The sequence below is a fragment of the Mastigoproctus giganteus genome, chromosome 2 (assembly GCF_048544385.1).
Source record: "Mastigoproctus giganteus isolate SK-2022 chromosome 2, ASM4854438v1, whole genome shotgun sequence".
In the NCBI taxonomy this organism is placed as follows: domain Eukaryota; kingdom Metazoa; phylum Arthropoda; class Arachnida; order Uropygi; family Thelyphonidae; genus Mastigoproctus; species Mastigoproctus giganteus.
The window spans coordinates 19,077,503-19,101,576 of NC_143576.1; the positions used below are offsets into that span (position 1 = coordinate 19,077,503).

Here is a 24,074-nt window from a genome sequence, read left to right on the forward strand (position 1 = left end):
AATGATCCTGAATTCCGCTTTTGATCATTTCCTTCATGATTTTCCGTACTATTGAAGTTAGTCTGGCTGGTCGGTAATTTCCCTTTATACTCTTAGAACTACCCTTATGTATTGAAGAGACATTGCCACTTTTCCAATCCAACACAATCTCTCCGGAGTACAGCGATGCTCTCATAATTAGCCTTAATATTTCAATGCACTCACTTGCCACCTCCCTTAAAATTATAGGGTATGTGCAATCAACCCCAGGAGCCTTACTCGCCTGTATCCTGAAGTTTTTTCATTAAATAATCATATGAAATTTCATGAAATTTCACTATCATTAATTACATATTTTTCAACTTCACTCCCATAATTTCTCATTAACAGAAAGGTTTTTTGTTCTGTAAGTATTGATGCAAAGTAACTGTTGAGTTCATATGGAACATCAGCTTAGGTAACTTAATACTACCCCACATCCATTACATAAGAGTCCGATCTGATGTGCCCTTCTCTTCTCTACATTTATATATGTGAAGAATTCCTTATCCCCCACTCTTTCTCCTCTTGGCCAGTGATTTCTCTTGATCTGCCTTTGCCAGCCTAGCCTTTTCTGTGTCACTATTACAGATCAATTTGTAGCTTCATGTAATTGCTCTTTTAATTGCTCTAGCTTTTCCATGCCATTTTTTTTTTCTGCTCAAGTAATCTGGCAACTTTATTATTCATTGAACTTGGAATCCTCCTCGTGGAGTACTTTTTTCTTTTTTAATGGTATACTTGGGGACTTTGCTTGCTTCTTTTGATAAAATAAAATACTTACAGAAGCTTTTAACTCGTGTGTGTGTGTGTGTGTGTGTGTGTGTGTGTGTGTGTGTGTGTGTGTGTGTGTGTGTGTGTGTGTGTGTGTGTGTGTGTGTGTGTGTGTGTGTGTGTATTCCTCAGTAATGAATACATAAATACATTACAATATTTATATAATATCGATGTAGATACACCTTAGACAACACTTAAAGAAAAATTACAATTGTAGTGTGAAAAGCATCATTTCATCTGTACCTCATATTGTGCTCATCCTTCACAACGACTAACCAAGTATTGCACTACCCCAAATAAATAATGCTTCACTAATAGAGAAGACTATTGTTATTTATTCTCAGTGGGCACTACCACCTCGACGGACCATTTCAAAACTAGTTGGTTTTTCATTGGTGGGTGCCTTTCGCACTACAATCATAGTTTTTCTTTAAGAGTTGTCTTCTGTGGTGTATCTACACCGATATTGTATAGATATAGAATCTTAAAATATTTTGCCTTGTTGCATTTAGTTTATTTAAATAAATACATTATAACGTGGTAATGTATTTATTACGTGGTCAGGTTAGATAAACAAAGTGTGTGACCACACTTAAAGAAAAGCTTGTTTTACCACAGTAAAACAAGCTTCTGTTATGTATTTTAATATTTGTTACATATTACCACATAACCCACATCCCTCTTCTCCTGTTAGCTGAATAAATATCATTTGGAGGAAAATTGTTTTTATGTATAAAAAGATACGCATTCATAGCTTCTGTGATTAATGTTTTAAAAGTATATCATAATTCAGTTGTATTTTCTCTGTGTGAGATATCTACCCAGTTAATAGAGGCCATATAGCACCTTATGCCATCATAATTTCCTTTCCTGAAATTAATAACCCATTCCTTTGTCTTTAACTGCTGCTACCTCTCTCTCTCTCTCTCTCTCTCTCTCCACCATAGAACTCTGTGATCTCTTTCTGCTACTGGTTCCTGTACTGTCAGCCCTAATATGTCATCTGGTTCATGGGTGATGAACAGGTCTAGAATATTTTTTTCCGTAGTACTTTCCTTGATAAATGTTAATACAAATAACAATCATGTAGCTGATTAAAAAAATTGTCCCCCATGTTGAGTGTCCTTCCCATTTGCTCCAATCAATTAGAGGCAAATTAAAATCACTCATAATAAGACATTCACACTTACTTGCCCATTCCATTTACATGTAGAGGCTCTCATCATAATGTTCACAATCACCTGGCCTGTAAATTCTTCAGTTCTAATTATACCTTTGCTTCCAACTATCTCACACCATACAGATTCTATACTAGCATGAAAAACAGCTGAATGGCTCAGGCTGCTTTTGATAAGAAACATGACCCAACCACTCCTTCTATCTGCTTTATCCTTCATAAATAAATTGTACATAGCATATTGATACCCATCATCCCCTATTTCCGGGTGGCACCCCGTTTCCGTAAGCCCTTTTATATCAATATTACTTATCCTGACCAGCCATTCAAATTCATTCATTTTATTGACGACACTTCTGACATTATTGTATAAACAATTAAGACTTGGTGTTCTTGTATAGTTAATTACCCTGACACACCCCTTCAAGTTATTTAAGCTTGCTTCCCTTGCATTAGCTACCTGCCCATTTGAAACATTTCTGCCCTCAGAACATCTTGCTAATATGATCTGTTGCGGTAACAAACAAGAACTCTTGAGGTATATCCAAGCATTATTGTGAAAAGTATTATCAGATAAACACTTATATATATTACCCTTGACCCCCCCCCCTCCAAACTAGCAATTTCCTTGGACTTTTAAGGTATCTTCAATGATACCAGCAAAAACCTTTGCATCACCTTTGTTTCAGTGTGTCCTGTTTCTGCAAAGCAGATTCCTTCTACCTACAAGCATGGGCCAAACTGATAAAAATTACCCCCAAATGCCTTGCAGAGGCCTTCAAATCTTGAGTTAATCCACAAGGTTTTCGGCATATAGTCCCTCCTATCATGTCTGGGCAGAATTGCAGACAAATAGACATTCTTTAGCATGATTCTATATTTTTCTAACAAATCATCAGATCGTGTGTGCTTAATATCATTAGTCCTCACGCGAATAATAATATTCTCTTTATCACCTTTAAAATCTGACAGTCTGTTGGTGACATCATTTAAATTGTTATTCCTAGCAGAGATACTCTGGTTCTAGGCCACCTATCCTTGTTTCAAAAAATATTTCCCATTTCCTTGATAATGGAGCCTCCTAATAGAACTAAGTTTTGAAACAGAGCAGTTTGCACTTGGTTATTCTGTTCTGCGGAGTGCATCACTCTTGGTAGGTTACTAGAATGTTGAGCCCCTGATGCGTTCCCATTACATTATTCTCGAAGACAAGCAGACATTTTTTCAATGACTCAGATTGTTCTAGCAATGCACCAAATTTTTAAATTTAGATCAATATACTTCGTACAACAGTAACAAAAATTGGAATACATGCCACAGGTTCTGCAAACGATGTAATCATGATTCAACTGGAAATTGACACAGTTATTTCTGTATGAGTCATGATATCATCTGATAAATGTTCAAGGTGGAGCTTGTTACTTCCATTGTTAAATTTACCAAATATTGCAGAAAATAACTTTTAACAGAATAATAAATTTAATTTTAGAAAAAATTATATTTATAATATTATAAAAATTAAATTTACAAACTATTACAGAAAAAAAACATATCAAAATAAACTTTAAAATATATTAAAGAAGTTAATTTAAACCTAGGAGTGCCACAAAAATGCATCCTCTCACAATGAATGCCAACCAACAATCATTGTAATATCAACAAGTATCCTCTTTCATCTTCTCAACCTTCAGCCCATGCATAGTACTAAGTACTATAGGTTCTAATACTTCTTTTATTTAGAGTTTTCATAAAAAAAAAAAAAGTAAGTTTTAGGGTTGTGATCTTACAAGACAAAGAATCTTCATTGTCACATGTAAAGAAATAAGAAAAGTTGATCTATTGCTTATTACTATAGCTCATCACAGCACTTTGGCAAGGGGTTAACAATAAATGTGAGAAATCCTATAAATAAGAAAAAAGACATGCCAATAAATCTCCATAAATTAAATTAGAAGTAAAAATATAATATAAATTAGCATATAAAAAAAATGGAGGTTACAGTACAACTGTCCAAGAAAACAGCTCCAGATATTTTCAGTAGAACATTAAGATGACTTCATTGAATTAGAGGATTCTTGCACCATACTGCTTGAAGATATGGTCACTTCCTAAGAGAATATAAGTTATTAGGCTTCAACAGAAGACTGTGGTGGTTTGATCTGACTGTTATGGAGTATTCTTGTTTGTATACATGATTCTGAGCAAACCTCTTCACCATAAACAGTTTTTAACCTTTCATATGTTTCTGCTGGAAATTTTTCCATTTTATAATAAAATTTGATATTGTTTGTTGCTTCATTGCAAATTGTGACACAGAACATTGATGCTATTAACAAAACTGGTTGTTAATTGAAACCTGTCGGCCTACTGGATCTTTGTATCATGATCTGTTGGAGGAAGTTTGAACTACAACATACTACTTCCATTTAGTTTTTTAAACTAATTGTGAATGTGACTGCAACTGCACCAGCCCGGGAACCGTTTTGCTACATCTCATACATCAAGGTGTCCTGGGTAAGTAATGGTACTGTGAGGGCCATGAAGATGAGGCCAGATAGTACACAACCTTCCAAAATTCCATTTGAAATCACTTTGAAGTATTGGCTATTATCTGTGTACAGTTTCAATGCAGTTATGAAGTAGGGACAATACAAAAGCCAAAGTATCACTCCCAGTCCAATAGTGGTTCTGAATCAGCTTAAGAAGAGTAGGAATATTTGCAAAATCAATTCAGAATCTCTTATTTGCAAACTCTTTTTTTTTTTTTTATAATAAGAAATTTATTGTTTATTTCTGTTTGTATGAATAAATTGGTTGATATTATAAGAGAAATGTTGCTGCTAATGCCAAACTGTAGATATATGATCTTAAATATAAAATTGAAATATACAAATAAAATACATATGTACAGTTAAAATACAAAATTAAAATATAGATTAAAAGTGATAATAAAAGTGATTAAAAGTGATAACAACAAAAGAGAATAGATTAAGAGTGGTACATTAAGAGAGAGTACAGTAATAACTTTCAGAGTGATGTGCTCTTTTATTGACTTTTAAAAAATGTTTTGGCAGACAGTCTTTATTCAACAGGAAAACATGGTCAGACAGCACGTGATACAATGCGTCTTTTATCAAGTATATCTTTTAATAATTGATAAAGGGGCACATGTGGCTAAAAACTACTAGTGTGTCTTATTATTTTATCTCTCTTAATTTATCCTCTGTTTTATCACTTTTAGTTTGTCAATAGCAGCAGGATTTCTTTTATGATATGCTTATTCCTGATGCAGAAGATGTTTTTTCCAGTACTGGTTATTGTTGATATTTTTCTCATTATTTATGTTTATTGAAGCTTCTCTATGATTTTGGAAGAAAGGGGTTTCTTCAACTTTCATTGCTTTCTTGATCTAGCATATTTAAGTGTCCAAAATTTTGGCTGTCCCTAGTTATAATAAAACACTACATATTGCGAAGAAACTGTTTCCTCATTCAACCCACGCATGCACACACACACACTCACCAGCAGATTTGCCATTAAATTTACCACAGAATTTATTGGTCAGTTTTACTTTTGCCATTTGCATTTTTTCGTTAACTATGAATTTGAGATTTTTTTTTTCCCCCTTTAAAGGTACAAGAAAGCAAATCTCCAGAACAAGAAGATATATCCCCAGAAACATCATATGAAACTGGTAAATAACCAAGTATGAAATGAAATTGTTTGTAAGTCTAGCATATATAATCAGTAATTATTTTTAATTCAGCTTAAAAATTGATAAATCCAGCAAGCTGTCAAATACACAGATTTAATTTCATTTAGTAATGCATTCCTGAGATTAGTTCAAATTTGAGAAACTTGGATGAAAGAAGATATATTTTCATCATTTTACATTTTACTTGCTTGGTAAGTTAATTACATTTGATATAAGATTAGTGACAGAACTTTTTATCATGAATCTTTTAATTTTCCATATCAGTTATGATATCAGTTTCCACATCCATCTAATACTATATCCTATCTGGCTCAGGTTCCCAAGTTTTTTCATGGCCAAACTATTTCCAGTGTGCTAAAGAAGACCCTCTTGCAGTATAAATAAACTTTTTTGTTTGATGTCTAGGTTATTTTCCTTTAAGTAACTCTTTACTTTTATGTTAGTGAACTAAAGAGCTGAAAGGAAAACCACATTTATTTTTCTCCCTTTATTGTTGTTTTGCTAACCCAATTAATCTTAATGGAGTTAGCAAACTGTAGCGTTTGGCCACTAAGTGCTACAGTTTCTGTCCCCACATAAAGTCATCCCTAAATTTTAATTTTTCTATCGTGCTTTCCACTTGGTCTTGAACAGTGAAAACTGTTGTATTTGCACCTTGTAATGATAAATGAGTTCATTTATCTTAAAAAAAAAAAATATCAGACAAATAAGCTAAATATTGAAGCCATATTTGGTCTGTTGTCCACCCACTGAGATGAAAAGGATGATCCACAAAGAAAAGAATTAATTCTCGTCTTAATTCATATAAACGTGTAATTACTTTGCCATGTGACAGCCATCTAATATCCGTGTGTGTCAAAAGGGTTACATGCTCTGCCTATTTCTTTACATAAAACAGTGAATTGTCTGAAATTTCTTGGTCTCAATTTTATAAAATTAACTATTTTGACAGCATCATCAAATACATGTTTAAGTTCTTGAGACATTCGTCTCGACACTAGAGCTTGTCTATGAATGCTGCAATGTGTCCACAAGATATCAGCACATATATTTTTGATGCGAGTAATAAGGCCCACAAATTTCCTGTCATTGATTTTGCTCCATCTGTACAAATTCCACAACATAAAGACCAATCGATTTGTTTTTCTTCAAATGATTTGATTATTTGAAGAAAAACCTTCATTCAAGTAGTGTGCAAATACAATTAAAATGGCTAGCTTGGAAACATCCATGGTCTCATTTAATTGCAAAGCATAAAATGTACTTTTTTTTACCCTTTCTATAATAATGGATTCAACAAATTCAGACATATTATGCATTCGGTGTGACACTGTGTTATTGGAACGGGGTATCGTATCTAATTTCTTTGCCAAATTGTCACCAAACATACATGTGACAATAGCTTTTGCACATAGGAAAATCAAATTTTCTGCAATAGTATGGGTTCCCAGCTATTGCTATTTCATAGCTTACTAAGTACAATGCCTCATGTGCTTTTTCACTGTCTTGATTTCTGAGTGATATATGCAAATCAATATTAGATGTTTTGATTTCTTGCAGTTTCCGCTTAAAAAATTCAACTGGCTTTTCTGCATAATTTTCGTGTTTTGTTTCTAAATGATGAGACAGGAGGGAAGGTTTCAAACTACTATTGGCGAGCACTTCTCCGCAAATGGCACATTGCGGGCATGGATAGTCCTCATCTCCAAGAAATGAAAAACCATATTTAATATAATCTTCACTGTATTTCCATTTTTACTATTCCTTTTCATACGAGTTTGTTGAGGGTCATCCTGGGATGAATTTGAGGGATGGTTTTGATTTTCATGCACTTCATTAATTTGTATTTCAACATCATTGTTCTTTGTGCTTCCAGTCTTCAACCAACAATCCATAATGATTTTTAAAGTTTAAAAATACTGTGACTATGAATAGGCAATGTAATACTGCACAACATTTAAATCCAACATGATATGGTACACCACAGCAACTAGCAATGTGTACTAGAGTTTGTCTGGCACATGACTGAACAGTACAATACATATTGGTACATTTGCAGCCAATCCCCCCACTGGCCATCTATTAGATGACCAGTGGAGGGATTTGAAATTAGAGTCTGTATATCCACATTGAAATTAATGCCTAGTGTTGACAACCAGCAAGCTTAAATTAAAAAGAAGGGGATTAATACAACCAGAACTAACCAATTCCGATATGTTTTTACAGACACGATTGTCTACTTGTAACAGTGGGGGAAGGGATTAGGGAGGTGAATCACTTTTTCCATTAATGGGTTAATTATGGATGATAATCAGTGATATTTTTTTTTTATATTTAGCTTAGTAATAGAAATCATACGCTGTATGATTTCTATTAAACTTAGATTAATTCGTAGATAGGAAATTAATGGGTGTTAGCAATTACTCTCTTTTTTAGGCCATGATTTAAAATATAATGCATATTTTACTCACCATGCAGGCTGCAATTTGTTGTAGAAAGCAAAACAGTAAAAAACTTTTTAAAAAGGGGCATTTATTGACAAAAAATCAATAATAAAAAACACAATGTGATATTTTTATTAACAGAGTAAGTATAAATCTTTAAACTGAAGTAATGAAAATTTCATTTTATATATTCCAAAACTTTATTTCTTTTTTTGAAGATTTGAAAGCGCTAAGGATGGATATACCCATTCCCCATATATTATAGTAGATAAAATTTTGAATATCATAATTTATGTAACAAATTGGAAGGTTGTGAAGGCAAATTTTAAATATATTAGAACGAATCAAGAAACGTTTCAAATTCGATTAATAACACGGACTAACCGACTTCTACTTATTTATTAGCACTTTACAGATAAATATTAAAAAAAAGAACTGTTGTTACTTAAAGACAGTCAAAAAATAAATAAATAAAATAGATGGTATTATGTAATATTTTTTGTTCCCAGCATTTCTCTATGGTATTGCTATTTGAATGCAGTTTGACACTTTTGTCCCATATTGTGCGTTTTACATAAATCCATAAGTGTTTGAAATTAAAATTTCAGTATCCATGATTAAAACTTCTGTATTCCAAGTTTTTTTTACGTCACCATGAATTCTTGCTTTCTACAGAACAGCAGTTCCAGTAATTGCCTAAAAGGCCAGAGGTGCAAGCAGTGCGTACCGAGTTGAGTGATACCTGTACTTTTCCCCTGGGGATCAGCAAGCTTAATTTGTTAAAGTGAGCTGGGGGATTAACACAAGAAGCAATGCTGCTGTCCACATGCTGTTATTGTATGCACTCCCATTAACTTACATGAACACCTGTCGCACATGCTCACCATGTAAGGGCACGTAACCCAAACCACAACTAAATATAAATTTTGAACCAAACTGCATAAATTAATATTAAACATTTTGTAGGTTACAAAAATATACCTATGTAAATCTAAGCAGAAGCCATTACAGAATTTTTAGTGCAAACCCCCTGGAACACTTTTGCGAACCACCGGTTGGAAACCGCTGCTGTATATCATATTGTTTTGTAGCCTTCCTGCACTGTTCAGAGAACTTCATATCTGAATGCAAGATTACCCACAGTCTCTTTCATTCTCCATTAATTTGAGTGTGGTACCACACAGTTGGTATGTGAATCTAGGATTACTGATATCCTTATGAAGTACCTTGAATTTGTCAATTAAACTTCAATGGCACATCTCAGTCCATCTGCTTAATTTTACTAGATCCTGTTGCAATCTTCCTGCTTCAGCTTGCCTAACCTCCTCTGTGACTTGATTGCAGACTAGTTTGTCTACTGTGAGCTTATATTTTGACTTCTAATGTATATGCACCCAGTGCATTATTCTTTTCTGCTAGAAGTTTCATCAGTTCATCTGATGTCCATTTAACTCTAAGCCTTGAACAGTGTCTCTCAGTTGAGTCCCACATACAAAGTCTTTCCATGGCCAAGCAATTCCTGTGCATTATCTAAAATAAACTCTCTACTTCTTTTCAAAGGATTCTTTTTTTGTTCCAGATACAGTTTTCCTTTTTTTTTATTTTCTTTTTTTTATTTATTTATTTTTTTAATACTCTAAAGCAGTTTTTTGCATTACAAGAAGTAGGTAAGTGCCCAGGATAGAAATTCACTTTCTTTTTATTTATCTGTTACTACCAACACAACTAACTCAGCCACTTGGTCAACTTCTGGTACTCCCCTCCTCTGTGGCAGGGCTGAAAACATAGAAAGAAAAATAATCCCTGTAGGAGTGGCTACAAGGAGCAAATGGATCTTAAAAACGAAACGTCAACAGGATCGGTTAATCCAAATATATCAGAACAACAACATGATGAGTGTGATTTTTTTCTGTAAAGCTACTGGAGACAGACAGAATTACTGAAACTACTGGAGACAGATCACATGTGAATTTTGGAGAATTACTTCGGAGAATTACAGAATTTCGGAGAATTACTTCTCCGAAAGGTTCTCATTTTGCATTCAACAACTCACCAGTCCATTGGTAAGCTTTCATCTTTTTTTGTACAAAAGTACCTAGAAAGCACAATAGGATCTCCCAAGACTGTCTAGATTAAGATCAGGAAACTTGTTGATAGGAAGTAAATAACATCTACCCCTAGCATTGTTGCTGTTATGGGTATTGCATCAGGCATCCATGTAAAACTATTTACTGATTGCGATAAAAAAAAAAAAAAAAAAATGTGGATTTTTGTAGCTGTTCACTGTGAACAGCTACAAAATTTCACATTAATTTGTAACTGTTCAGAGATTACTCTAATTACTGTCTCCATACATGGAAATCTTAATAAGTCAAGGGCGCTCCCTCTGTCAGAATCAGTCATCATTAACCTATCTGATGATAAATTAAAGCAGGAACTGAAATATCAAGGCCTTATAAATATCAGATGGTGTATTATCTGAACTATTAACTGTTAGCCAACTCCTCAAAATGGTGAAGTTGCTACCATAGCAACACCAGTACTAGAAGAACTCTGAGTACCAAGAAAAATGTGTTGAACATAATAGAGAATGTTGATAAAGTTGATAACTGTTCCATTGAATAATATTTGTGCTGTGGTTAAAAATGCAGATAAGACGAAAACTGTGTAAACTAAATTAAATTCATTCATTCTTTAAGTTGGATTAAATCGTTAATTGATTTGTATGTTAGCATTAGCATTAGTAGAGGCATATGATGGAAAAAAGCAAGCTTATATAGCATCAGCAAAGAAAAAAAAAACTCCCATTTCACCCATCCATTCTAGTTCTTTCTTGAACTTATTTAAGTTGTTGACCTCCACTACAACAAATGAAAGTCTGTTCCTTTATTATTATGACTATAATTCTTCTTTTACTGCTTTTGATATGTTTTCTTTTTTTCTTAGGTGATCATATAAATAAAAGAAAATCTAAACAAAATATATATTATTTTTTATTATTATTTATTACATCACTCTGCATGGTTTTCAATTTTTGTAAATAACTGCTGTTTTTAACTCAGTTTTTTACACTGATTTCAGAAATGTTATTTGTTCTTGTCTATCACATGCTGGTTTTTCACAGATCACATGTGAAAGTTGATGTCACGAGTTGCATTGTTGAATATATTAAGTTAGAGGCAAATGCTAGGAATTTGGAAACTAAATCTTTATATGTTGGCAACATTGCCCTCAGTTATTTGTTTCTTGACCTTGAGAACTCCTGTGTTTATCAGTTTGATAAACACAGGAGTTCTCAAGCAGCGGTGTTTATCAGTTTGAGCTCAGTTTATTTTTGAGGTTATTGTGTCAAACTTGTGCTGAAAAGAGAGTAAAATGTCTTCATGCAAATGGTTGAACAATCTGAACTTATTTTGTTATACAGTGGATTCCGATTATTTGGGCCACCTGTTAATTGGGGCAGCCATTTATTTGGGACAAATCTTAAAAACCAGAACCCAATCGAGAAAATAGCCAGGGTTTACTTTGCTTAATTGGGACAAAATGCCATTTAATCAGGGAAGGAGGCTGCAGCACTGGAGATTACCCTACAATTGTCTCCGACCGTACCACGTAGTTCGGTCTGATTTCTGGAGGTCACAACCATAAAACAATAAAAACAATTAGCAGTCACCTGTTTATTGGGCTTTTCTGTTAGTGCAATCTATCATAAACGGATAGTAAACTCAATCTTATTGAATTTGCGATAATACTGACAACTGGAATTCTGTGGGTTATTATGGTAAAATGTGTTTACACTTCCATCTATGGAACCTTCAATCATATAAAAAAAAATAATTTTCCGAATCTTCTCTTCATTCCTATTTTTAAAGCTTTGTAACTTGTTACTCCGTTCCCACTTGCACGTATTGTGTTACTTGCAATTTATGTGTGCCGTGTTTTTTGTTATTGATTGCTTATCTTTTTACTGTTTTAAATTTTAACCCCCACCCACAAATGTCAGTCAACTAGTTTAGTTAGTATGTACATATTACAGTACGTATTAATTATTCCGATTATCACGTATATTCTTCCGAATTTCGCGTATCATTTAATTTTTTAATTGGTAAGGTAATAAAGGGTAAATTTGTGCTTAATATATCTTTACTTTTATAGCCTGTGGATAATATTCCTCCTATTTTCGCTAATTAGAATCGCTGTTTAATAGAATTCAATTCACAAAAAAAAAAAACGTGATCACAATGACTGGCACTTACTGAACATCGTATAGTGAACGGTACTTTACTATGGTTAGTTCGTCGTAACATGATTTTGATTGTACAGTGAACTAATTGTAAAGGGGGTACATTGTATTTTTAACTATTTATGTGAAACTTTGGATAATTGGGGCAGCCGCTTAATCAGGCCAAAATGCACTAGTCTCGATGTGTCCCAAATAACCAGAATCAACTGTGGAAGTTGCATAGTCCTCAAGCAAAGAAACTATATAACAAAATTTATAAAAAATGTGTATTGTGCTAATTTTGGAGTGAAACTCAGTGACCAAGATAAACAGTGGGCTCTACATAAGTTTGCCAAATCTGTGTTGAAGTATTGAGATGGTGGAAAAATGTTAAAAAGAAGGCTATGCCATTCACAATTCCCATGATTTGGCAAGAACCTACATACCACTGTGATGACTGTTTCTTTTGCTTATTTAATGTAGAGGGATACAATAAAAAGAGCAAGCAGGACATTGTGTACCCTAATATTCCATCTGTCATTAGACCAGTCCACACTTGAAGATAACCTGCCAATTCCATGCCATTCGCTTATATTGGAGAATGTAGCAGCAGAGATTGCTGAAAGTGAAGATTCTGAAGATGAAACAGGTCTTCATGCCTGGAGATATTGAGTCCAGCCCTCAACCATTTTGACATCATGAACTCAATGATCTGGTAAGAGATATAAATTTACTAAAGGAATCTTCTTGGTTCTAGACTGAAGTCAAAAAATCTTCTAGCACACGAGGTGGTTTTCTTATGGTACAGACACAGAGAACACGAATTAAGTCCCCACTTTTTTGAGAAAGATTCTATGGTTTTTTGCAGTAATATAAATGACTTGATGAATTATTTAGGAATTAGTTACAATCCTACTTATTGGAGACATTTCATTGACTCATCAAAGAGCAGTCTCAAAGGTGTGTTGCTCCACAATGGAAATAAATATGGGTCAATTCCATTAGCTCACTTTTTGCATTTGAAAGAAACATATGAGAATTTGAAGAAGTTGTTGACAAATATTAAGTATGAAGAACATGGTTGGTTGGTTGGTTGGTTGGTCTGTGCTGACTATAAAGTTATAGGCATGTTACTTGGACAGCAATCTGGCTACACAAAAATGCTTTGCTTTTTGTGTGAGTGAGACAGTTCGGCAAGAACTGAGATGTCAAGGCCTGGCCAAAGAGGGAGAGTTTGTTGCCTAGATCAAAGAACACAGTTCATAAATTACTAATAGACCCTAAAACTGTCCTCCTTCCAACCTTGCACATCAAACCGGGTTTGATGTAAAAGTTGGGGGCTTTCTTTCAGTTCATAGTACCTTTACCTGGCTACCTTTATAGTACCTTTACCTAAGTAATCTCTTAAAAGAGATTACTTCTTTCTTTAATCATAAAAGAGATTACTTCTCTTTTATCTTGTTATATGTATTATTTCTCTAATACATGTAACAAGCTAAGAGAGAGAGAGAGACTCATAGAAGGTAGTATTAGTATTAATAATGGCCGCATGGTGCAAGGAAGCCTATAGCCTATGCTGCACCAGCCAAAAAAAACAAAAAAAAAAACGAATAATTAAAAAAAGAAACTTTCTCTTCCAAAGCAGTCTGAGCACATGCTGCAACTAGTCAAAATCCTTTTACTGTCCAACTTCAAACTCACTGAACCAACTTTTCTTCTTCCTAGTTGATTCATTCAAAAGTTCTTTCATCTTCTCAACCTTTTAACTCATGCACGGTATTAAGTACTACAGGTTGTGATAACTCCCTTGTTTGGGGTTTTCACAAAAAATAAAAAAAAAAAAGAGAGAGAGAGAGAGAGAGAAGCCTTGATATCAGTGCTTCTGAAAATAATTAAATTTGTTCTTGAACTTTTTATAGTTTTGATTAAGTTATTGATATTTGCAGTTTTTCTGGAGTGCAACAAACCATTCCCCTTATCAGTACTTTAGGGAAGGAAACTTGTTTCTCTTTCTTTCAATTGGGTCTTCTGTTCCCAAATTTCAGGATTAACCATGGGAAATTCTTTTTCTCTCTTAGCAGAAATATTCATGGCCAAACTAGAAAAATGACTTTATTGAAAAATCAGCCTTCCAAGCTAAAGTTTTGGGAAAAATACATCAGTGACATCATTGCCATCAGGAGCCATAGTATCTAGGAATTAAAAACATTTTTCAGTAACCTCAATATCTTTCACTGAACCACAGTCAAAAATTCAAAGTTCTCAAGTCATCAGGTCCTTACTGCTCCTAGATATCATTATAACCAGAAAACTCCAAGAAATACTGATGTTTATCTAGAAAAACCCACTAATACTCCTCATACTTAGCTAAAATTCCTATCCTTTCTAAACCAAAACAGGCATTCTCAAGTCATAAATTGTGACAGCCATTTGGGTATGTGAAGGCTCTGCCACAGAAACGGTGATCTCTTATAACTAGCCTTAGATAATGGATTTTAACTTTGTCACCTTGCAAAGAAAACAATAAATCAAACCATCAGTGCTTCAAACCAACCTAAATCATCCAGGAACATATGAAATATTTGCATTACCCTATTTAGGTAATGCAAAAATTTGACTGATGTCAAAAGTATTTGACATCATTCAAAAAATAGCCAAAGAAGCCAGAAAATATGGGGTCAGCAATACTTTATGAATGCCCATCCTCCCTCCAGCAGAGAGTTGTTCAGCAACCCAGACAACCCCAGATGCTCACTTTACAAGATTAATTGCATTTGTGGAGGAACTTAGAGTTATATAGGCATCTCTCTCTCTCTCTCTCTCTCTCTCTCTCTCTCTCTCTCTCTCTCTCTCTCTCTCTCTCTCTCTCTCTCTCTCTCTCTCTCTCTCTTGTAGGCTGGAAAAGCATAAAAACAGGTCTACTTTACATCTTTTTTATGCTTGCAGTTAGACATAACATGACATGACACTTTGCAGTGCAGGGACATATGGAAATATGATAACGTGGAAGTTGTATCCATGGACCATCAGTATAGCATTAGCAAAGGCACATGATGCAAGAAAGCAAGCTTATATAGCATCAGCCAAAAAAAAAAACACCCTTATTTCACCCATCCACTCGCTCCAAATGTTTGTCAAGTTCTGCCTTGAATCTATTTAAGCTGTCAACTTCTACAACAACAGATGGAAGTTTGTTCCAGCAATCAACCACCCGCTGGCTAAAGACAAACTTCCGCACATCTATCCTACAACTGTCTTTCCTCAATTTGAATTTAAGGCCTCTCAGACAATTATTCTGAGCAAAAGGAAGAAAATGCCGACCGGGCTAGCCGGGTGGGTAAAGTGCCTGCCTGGCAACCCAAAGGTCGCGGGTTCGATTCCCGCCTCGGGCTTGGATCAAAGTACTGCAAAAAAAAAAAAACACCTTGGGAGGTGCATTATGGCCACAGAAGCCTATTCGCCAATAACTACCAAAAAAAAAAAAAAAAAGGAAGAATCCAATCAGCACTGAGCATGCGCAAACCATTCAAGGCTTTATACACCTCTATCAGATCACCTCGCTGGTGCCTGGTCTCCAGACACTGTAATTTGCAAAACTTAAGCCTTTCTTCGTAAGAGCACCCCCATTCACTAATCTTGTTGCCCTTCTCTGTACTCGTTCCAGCAGCTCTACATCCTTCTTTAAATGAGGCCTCCAGGCCTGTATACAGTACTCTAGGTGTGGCCTGACCATTGCCTTATACAAGGGAATAATCACCTCCTTATCCCTGCTAGAAAAATTCCTGTATATCATTGACAATACACCATGAGCTACTCTTGCAGCCCGTCTGCACTGCTCAGAGAACTTCATATCTGCCTGTACAACCACCCCCAGGTCCCTTTAATTCTCTACCACTGTCAGTGTAGTACCACAGAGTTGATACGTTGCTCTGGGGTTGCTGTTTCCCATATGTAGTACTTTACATTTGTCAATGTTAAACTTTATTTGCCATCTCTCAGCCCATCTGCTCAACTTTTCTAGATCCTGTTGCAGCAGCATACTGTCATTAGTGTCATTAACAACCCTGCCAAACTTGGACATTAAGCCTTATATACCATCATCAATATCATTTATAAATACAGAGAACATGAAAATATTTAAAGCAGATACTGTTTCAAACTTTTTGAATCTAGACTAACTACATCAACTCCAGCATTATTATATCTTAAAGAGCACTGTTAAGAAGAACTCAGGAAGAACAACAACCCACAATGAAAACTGCACAATGCAGTAAAAAAAAGGGGGAAAGGCCCTTCTCTGATTATCTAACTTTAGTTATGTAACATAGAGTTGTTGTAATCAAAAATCATTAATTTTATATTTGAAGCTTCTGTGTAACTTATAAAGGGTTAGAAATGATGATAATTTTTCTTAATGTTTAAAGCCCCAGTTCATTATAGACTTTACATTATTTTGTAAGTAATTTTGGATTTCATTAAATGTATGGAGGAAGTCTTGTACTGGTTCAATCATAGTTGAATTCAAAAATGTCGTCATATTAATTTGTTTAGATGCTGTGGGTAATTTGTAAAAAAAAAAAATCTTACTTTTATAATCTAATAAATAAACTATTTCATCACATAAAAAAGTTTATTTATTTATAGTCAGTACTCCACATAATATTCTCAGTAACCTAATTATTGTAATTGTTATACTTTTGCAAGCGCCAGAGATATCTTTTGAAACAGGACTGGAGCTACACAATATGAACAGATGTTTGTTGAGACATAGAATTCAACAAACTAGAGTGAAAAATTGGTCCTCCAGTACATTATCAGGTAAGTTTTTAATAATTTTGTACATAGTGAAGTATGAGGCTGTCATATGTTACACCTACTTTAAATAACCAAAATACTGTGCTCTCCAGATTTCTGACTGTATTATTCTGCTATAGTGTTAGTAGCTGCTTATCTAGTTTCTAGATAAGCTGCTACTTTAGTTATGTAACATAGAGTTGTAATCAATAATCATTAATTTTATATTTGAAGCCGCCGTATAACTTATCTAGTTTCTAGATAAGCTGCTACTAACCCCCCACCTTGAAAATTTTCAAATCCGTATGTCTTGAACAGTCCTTAAAAATGAGAGACTTCTCTAAAATTTAAAAAATACTTTCTAAACGCTTTTAAAATTTAAAAAGCAAATTATTTTGCTATATAAATTTGCTATAAAGTTGGGGTGGCATACAACAGCAACTTGCACTGACCAAATTTAGAAAAAAAATTATATATAAAAAAGTAATAATAACCATATATAAATGATGTGTTGTGTGTGATGTTCAAGCCATTTGCATAGAACAGTTTTGAACATAAACAGGTTCTTTGAAAACAACTGAACCATTAAATCTAAGATCTAAAAACTTTCAAAAAAATATGTACTATTGCACCTGTGCTATAGTGGCTGGAAAGGGAGTTTGTTCTTGTATGTCAGATGTGAAATGCTATTTATAATTTACTAACTGTGGCTTTTTTTTTTTTTTTTTTGCAAAATATAAACTTCCAGAATACTGAGGTAATTCCCCTAGGAAAGCAAAGGTCTCGGGTCCTTCTGCAGAAAATATTTAGAAAATCATGGTGCAATATTTTCAAATTTGGTGGGGTTTTGGGATAATTAAACAGTTAATTTTGAATGATTTGTTGTTGGGGGTTTTTTTTTTTTTTTTTTTTTTGAGATTTCAAGAAAAAAATTATTTAAGCATTTTTGTTGCTTGTTACTTTTGCCACTTGCCCTGCACTCTCACTTCTTTGTTGTAGTGTATTTAATAAAGTCACCTTTCCATTTATTTGATACTTCAATAATATATGCACTTATGCAATAGACAGCAGGCATTCTCATTTCCTAGTGATGCATCTAAATAATGGCATCATAAGCCCTAATCTGACATTTCAGATTACAAAAGTATAGTAAATTGTACAAAAGTAATTTAATAGGTTCTGAAGTAGAACCTAAAATTCATTTTTCTGAAGTAGAGGTACAAAACTGCTTGATCTTTGCGCAGTTTTTTTTTTTCCAGTCAGTTATTGTGGCCTTGCCCACTCCAAACTCTATTGCCAATTTTGTTGCACTTTCACCTTTGTCCAGCTTTTTCAAAACTTCCGACTTATCTTTCAACGTACACGTTGTGTGTTTCCGTTTCGTGGCCATTGTGGCAGCAGACTGAACTAAACTAAACTACAATAATGTAGAGCGAATATTTAAACATTCACGTTTAATGCACAATGTCGCGTGCAATGAGTCATAGCGCGGAGGGGGAGGGTTTGCTTCCGGTGTGTCACGCTTGCATACAAACGCTAGTAGGCCTACTATACATTCATTCCTTAATAAACCAGACCTGTTTTACTGCTTGCTTCTGCATTATTGCAGTTATTCGGCTAATCCGAAATTCTGCTAATTCGAACAGGGCTCGGCCCCAATTAGTTCGGACTAGCGGGACTCCAGTGTACTAGAAAATTGGGAACACTATGAACTTTTAATTTTTTTAACATTATAAGTGAATTCAGAAATACAAAGGCTTACCTTGTCACTTTGTTTCAATTGCTTGTACGCTATTAAAATAAAAGTTTTCTGTGCATTTATTAAGAATGATAGCTGCAGCTAATATCCTTTAACAGTTGAACTGTTTGTTCATTGTTTGGAATTGTTTACATAATATTTGAAAAACACAAATATAGAAGAACCAAAATAGGACTCCTTGACATGGTTCCCTCCCACCTCCCCCCGTATGTGGTGAGGCAACCTCCTGACATTGCTCCTGGACCTCTAAATTAGCGTCACTGGGATCTAACGTTCACAGCATTAGATTCCAGGCTACCTCCTAGGAATCCGGCATGTTTGCTGTGTGCTGCAACCTGTAGAAACTCTGAAAGGGGAGGTGGTGAAGCTAGGACCCTCATCCTTGGGGTTGAGGGTCCTAACTTCACTTTGCCAACTTCAACAAGATGGGTGGTTCTGGGATGGCTTGCCCAGGATCACTTGGATAGTGGGTTCACTTGAAAGGGTCAGCCGTTTCAATGCCATGCACCAACTCTCGTGGCCTGAGAAACAGGCTGACAGGGGTGCAATTATAGTGTTTGGGTAGCCCTGGCTTCCCACTCCTGGGCACTGAATCCTGATAATCAAAACTTTTCTTCTGGGACTCCAAAACAGGGAATACTGTTACCAAATATGTTGCTGATGGACCTCTAGATTAGCATCACTGGGATCTAATGCCCACAATGTAGGATCCAGTCTATACCATTATAGGAATCTGTGCTTCCTGTGTGCTGCAACCCTTGGAAACTAAGAAAGAGGGATCCTAGTGGTTGAAGGTCCCAGCTTCAACCCACCACTTTGATCCCTGCTTCTACAAGATGAATGGTCCTGGGATGGCTTGCCAGGATCAATAGGCTACTGCATTCACCTACAAGGATCAACTGTGTCAATGCCATGCCCGTACTCTCATAGCCTGAGAAACAGGATTCAGGCTGACAGAGATACATTTATGGTATTTGGGTAGCCCTGGATTCCCACTCCCAAGTGCATTTATTTCTTGCTGTGTAGTGGGTATCATATTTGGGCTTTGTGGTGGGTGGAGGGGCCATACACTGAATCCTCATGATCAGAACTTTTCTTCTGGGACTCCAATATGGCTCTTTCCTGATACTAATATAATTGACAATAATATCACCAAGCAGCAAAATGGCCCAGAACAGAAGAAACACCAGGACCTACACAATGCTTCTGGAAATTCATTGCTATATTGGAAAAACCCTTTGGTAAGATGTTGCTCTCCTTTATTCAGAATGGTCTGGAAAGGTAGGCAGGATCACTGAAATCTCTAAGTTCTGGTGATATTTTAAAATGAAAAACATTCAAAACAGCTTCTTCAAGCCGCCTCTAAGTCACCTCTCATAAGACACTAAATTCATCTTGTGGCGTGATCTCTGAGTGGGACCTTATGGTAGCATCAGAGGAAGAAATCTGTTCTGAACTTCAGCCACAAGGAGTGACAGCTGTAAAGAGAATATACTAAATTCTTGACATCTCTTCTAATAAAATCATCATGTTAATGATAGTGAAAAATGGAACTAATACAGGATTGAAAATAGTTATCAAGCATACCAACCCCTGAAGTGCTAAGACAGCCATTTTTTGTCAACAAAGATTATATATATCAGTGACCAAAATGAAAATTTTAGTATTCTTCAAGCAGTCTTTTTAATTTTAATTTTGCTTCATTCATTATATTACAAATTAAAAAATATTATCATGAAAAGTAACATGAAATTTGGTCTACCATTTGTAGCACTTGACTCTGATATGATTGTAACAGTAAAATTTCAAAATAGTGTTTTATTATGATTTTTTTAACATGAAGTGGGCTTGCAATAAAATGGCAATTGGTCAGTATTATTGTTTGAGTGATCATATTACCCAACACAGAATTCACTATTCATTTCCTGCTTTTGCCATATGAGTGATGTTGTATCCGTGACCAGTTATAGAATGGATGTGGAAAGGGGTAATGTCTTGCCAAGAGCACCAGAAGAAAATTAGTAATAGATCTGTTCTTTTTTCGCCATGCAAAACACAGAAAACCCTTTGATACTACATTTAAATAACTAGCCATTCAACAGTGGTCACTTAAAACAGAAAGAAAGCCAGTGGCTTTCTTTCCTGTTTTTCCATATTAAAGCCAAAATAATAAATTTGAAATTTTTGTTGCATGAAGTGGGCTTGTCATGAAGCAGCAGCTGTTCAGTGGCTTTGTTTTTGTGGTCATAATCTGTCCTCCTGTTCTGATTCCATGATCTTAAAATGAATGTAGTGTGTGTAACACACACTATGATGTACTTTATATACATAATGGGCAGTGTACAAAAATCTAATGTAATGTGAACCCAACTGTGTTAGTAACACGTGTTACTAACACGGATGTGAAATCGTGCTCTCAGATAACCCAAGCACCAAATTTATATTCTTCAGTTATATACTGTTTGCTTTCCTGCAACTAAAATTTTGCACACTCTCGGCTATTAGTGCAATATGAGGGCAAGAGTGTCTATTTCTATCCTAATTACTTTCCTGATTTTGCCTCCCATTAGCTAAACAGCCAGACAATGACTAATAACATATAATACACGATATGTACGTGTACAAAATATATACATATATAATATATATATATATATATATATATATATATATATTTTTTTTTTTTTTTTTATTTTTTTTTTTATTTTTTTTTTTTTATGAAAACCCAACATGAGAAGTATTAGACCCATAGTACTTCGTACCATGCTTGGATTGGAGGTTGAGAAGATGAAAGAAGATATTTTTTGACATTAGACTTGAACTTCTGTTGACTGTAATTTTCAGGAAATACGTATGAAGGAAGGTTGTTCCAGAAAACAGCAGTTGAATGAACAAACGAGGAAGATGGAAAGTTGGTTATGTGAGTTTGATGTTGGACAGTAAATGGAAGTTGGCTGGTGGTGGCACGTGTTTGAACTGTTTTGAAAGAGAGAGCAGGAATTATAGAAGCCAATTCAGAAGAACAGTGCCCGTGGAAGTATCTGTAGAAAAGGCATGCAGCAAAAACAGTACATCTATGAGACAGCGAGTGGAAAGACTCTATTAGAGTGGAGTCATTAATTAACCTAACTGCCCTCTTCTGAATGGAATCTAGAAACCTGAGAGAGGTTTTGGTGGCATCGCCCCAGATGTGTGAACAATATTCCATGGTAGGGCAGATTTGTGATTTGTACAGAGTGAACAGCTGTTTGGAAGAAAAGTAACACCAAGAGTGAAAGAGAAAAACCAAGTTTTTAGAAGCAGAGGAAGCAATATTTATAATGTGCTTGTGCCAAGAGAGATTAGAAGTTAGGGTAATCTCCAAAAGAGATATACCATTTTGCCTAGAAATCGGAGTGTCACCAAATATAAGCATAGGAGCAGAAGAATCCTTTTTGTGAGATATAAGACAAGACTGAGTTTTAGAAGGATTGAAATCACCAAAGTTGTCTTTGCCCCACTGGAGAATTACCTGGAGATCGACATTTAAGGAATTGGTAGCGGATATTCTAGAAGTTGAAGCTGATTGAGCAGGGCAAGGTTTCTCAAAATGGAAAGTGGAATGCAATGTGCCATCATTGGAAAAACTATGGGTAGAATTTCCAGTCAATGGAAGAAGGTCATTAATATACAAGAGGAAAAGAGTCAGGGGAAAGAACTGAACCTTGAGGGACACCAGCATTAGTGGAGAAGTTAGAAGACAGAGAGAAATCTACCATCACCCTCAGTGAGCGATCAGAGAGAAAACTGGATAACCAATTACAAAAACCATTTGGCAAACCATAAGATGGAAGCTTGTGTAGAAGACCTTTATGCCAAACACGATCGAAAGCCTTTGAGATGTCAAGAGATGGGTAACATAAGCCAGAATATCTCAAAATTAAAGGTGGTAGATGACTTTCATCAACCGGTGAAATACCGCCACTTTGCTTATTGGAGGCTTGAAGTGGTGAAACCCATGTTTAGTCTCTAGAGCAAAGTTTCCGGCATCCCCCTCTCCCCCATACTTCTCCTTCAACCCATGCACGGTACTAAGTACTATAGGTTTTGATACCTTTCGTGTTGGGGTTTTCATAAAAAAAAAAAAAAAAAGTGGATTGACACTAACGAAATCCATACTGGCAATAATTGATCAGACGGAAGATTTCTAGGTAGTTTAAGAAATTGACAGTTAATTGATTTCAGAAAGAGTAGAAGTAATTGTAATGGGACGATAATTTGATGGGAGGGATTTGTCACCCTTTTTAGGAACTGCCAGGATATCAGCAAAATTCCAAACAGAAGGAAAAACCCTTTGGAATAAGAAAGCGAAAAAAGGTGGCAAAGAACAGGAGTAAGTTCAGGAGTGCAGGTTTTGAGAACAAGTGCAGAAATACCATCAGGACCTGGAGCTTTCTTAGCATCAAGATTTGTCAAAATTTGTCATCCTTTTGACAGAAGACCACAGGAGGCACTGAACGAGCATGTTGGGAATGGTGATAGGTGTTTTACCAAGATCATTAATACATGAGTTGGAAGAAAAATGGGATGCTAGCAGGTCAGCTTTATCCTTGGCTGAAGTGGCAACAGAACCATCTGGTTTTCACAGAGGTGGGAACAGAGATGGGCAAAAGTTGCAGCCAATAGCTTTGGCAAGAGACCAGAATTCTCAGCTACCATTAGGGCAAGAAGTAAGTTTTCTACTCTTAGTCTGTTCAAAATCTAGTTTGAACTAATTAATATCTGCTTTACAATTGTAGCGAGTTTTGGTGTAGGCAGAAAATGAAACTGAAAAATTAGAAACAAGCCAATTACAATATGTAACATTCTTCTCTTGAACAGCCTTAGCACATTTATTGGAAAACCAAGGTTTAGATGAAGGATGAGATTTTAAAGTGGAGTGTGGAATAAAGGATTCCATTCCTACAAGAATAATTTCGCTGACACGATCTGATCAAACATTAACATCAGAAGTTTTGAAACAGTAATCTGACCAAGGAAAAGAAATCTCGCAGGTCATCCCATTTTGCATTCTTGTAAAGAACACGAGGTTGGGAATACCACGAGGTAAAGGAGATGAGACAATCACCAAGTTGTGACCTGAGGTGCCTAAAGGACCACTCACTTCGACCATGTACTTAGAAGGGTTG

At 35.3% G+C, this 24,074-nt stretch overlaps 1 protein-coding gene across 1 annotated transcript in view; it reads left to right on the forward strand.

Moving 5' to 3' along the window:
- rictor (rapamycin-insensitive companion of Tor) overlaps nucleotides 1-24,074 on the forward strand; it is a 707,794-nt gene that overhangs the window by 617,384 nt on the left and 66,336 nt on the right. The window contains exons 27-28 of the mRNA XM_090388323.1: nucleotides 5,606-5,666; nucleotides 17,058-17,171. Coding sequence (XP_090244449.1) covers nucleotides 5,606-5,666; nucleotides 17,058-17,171 — 175 coding nt within the window. The remainder of the gene's footprint in view (nucleotides 1-5,605; nucleotides 5,667-17,057; nucleotides 17,172-24,074) is intronic.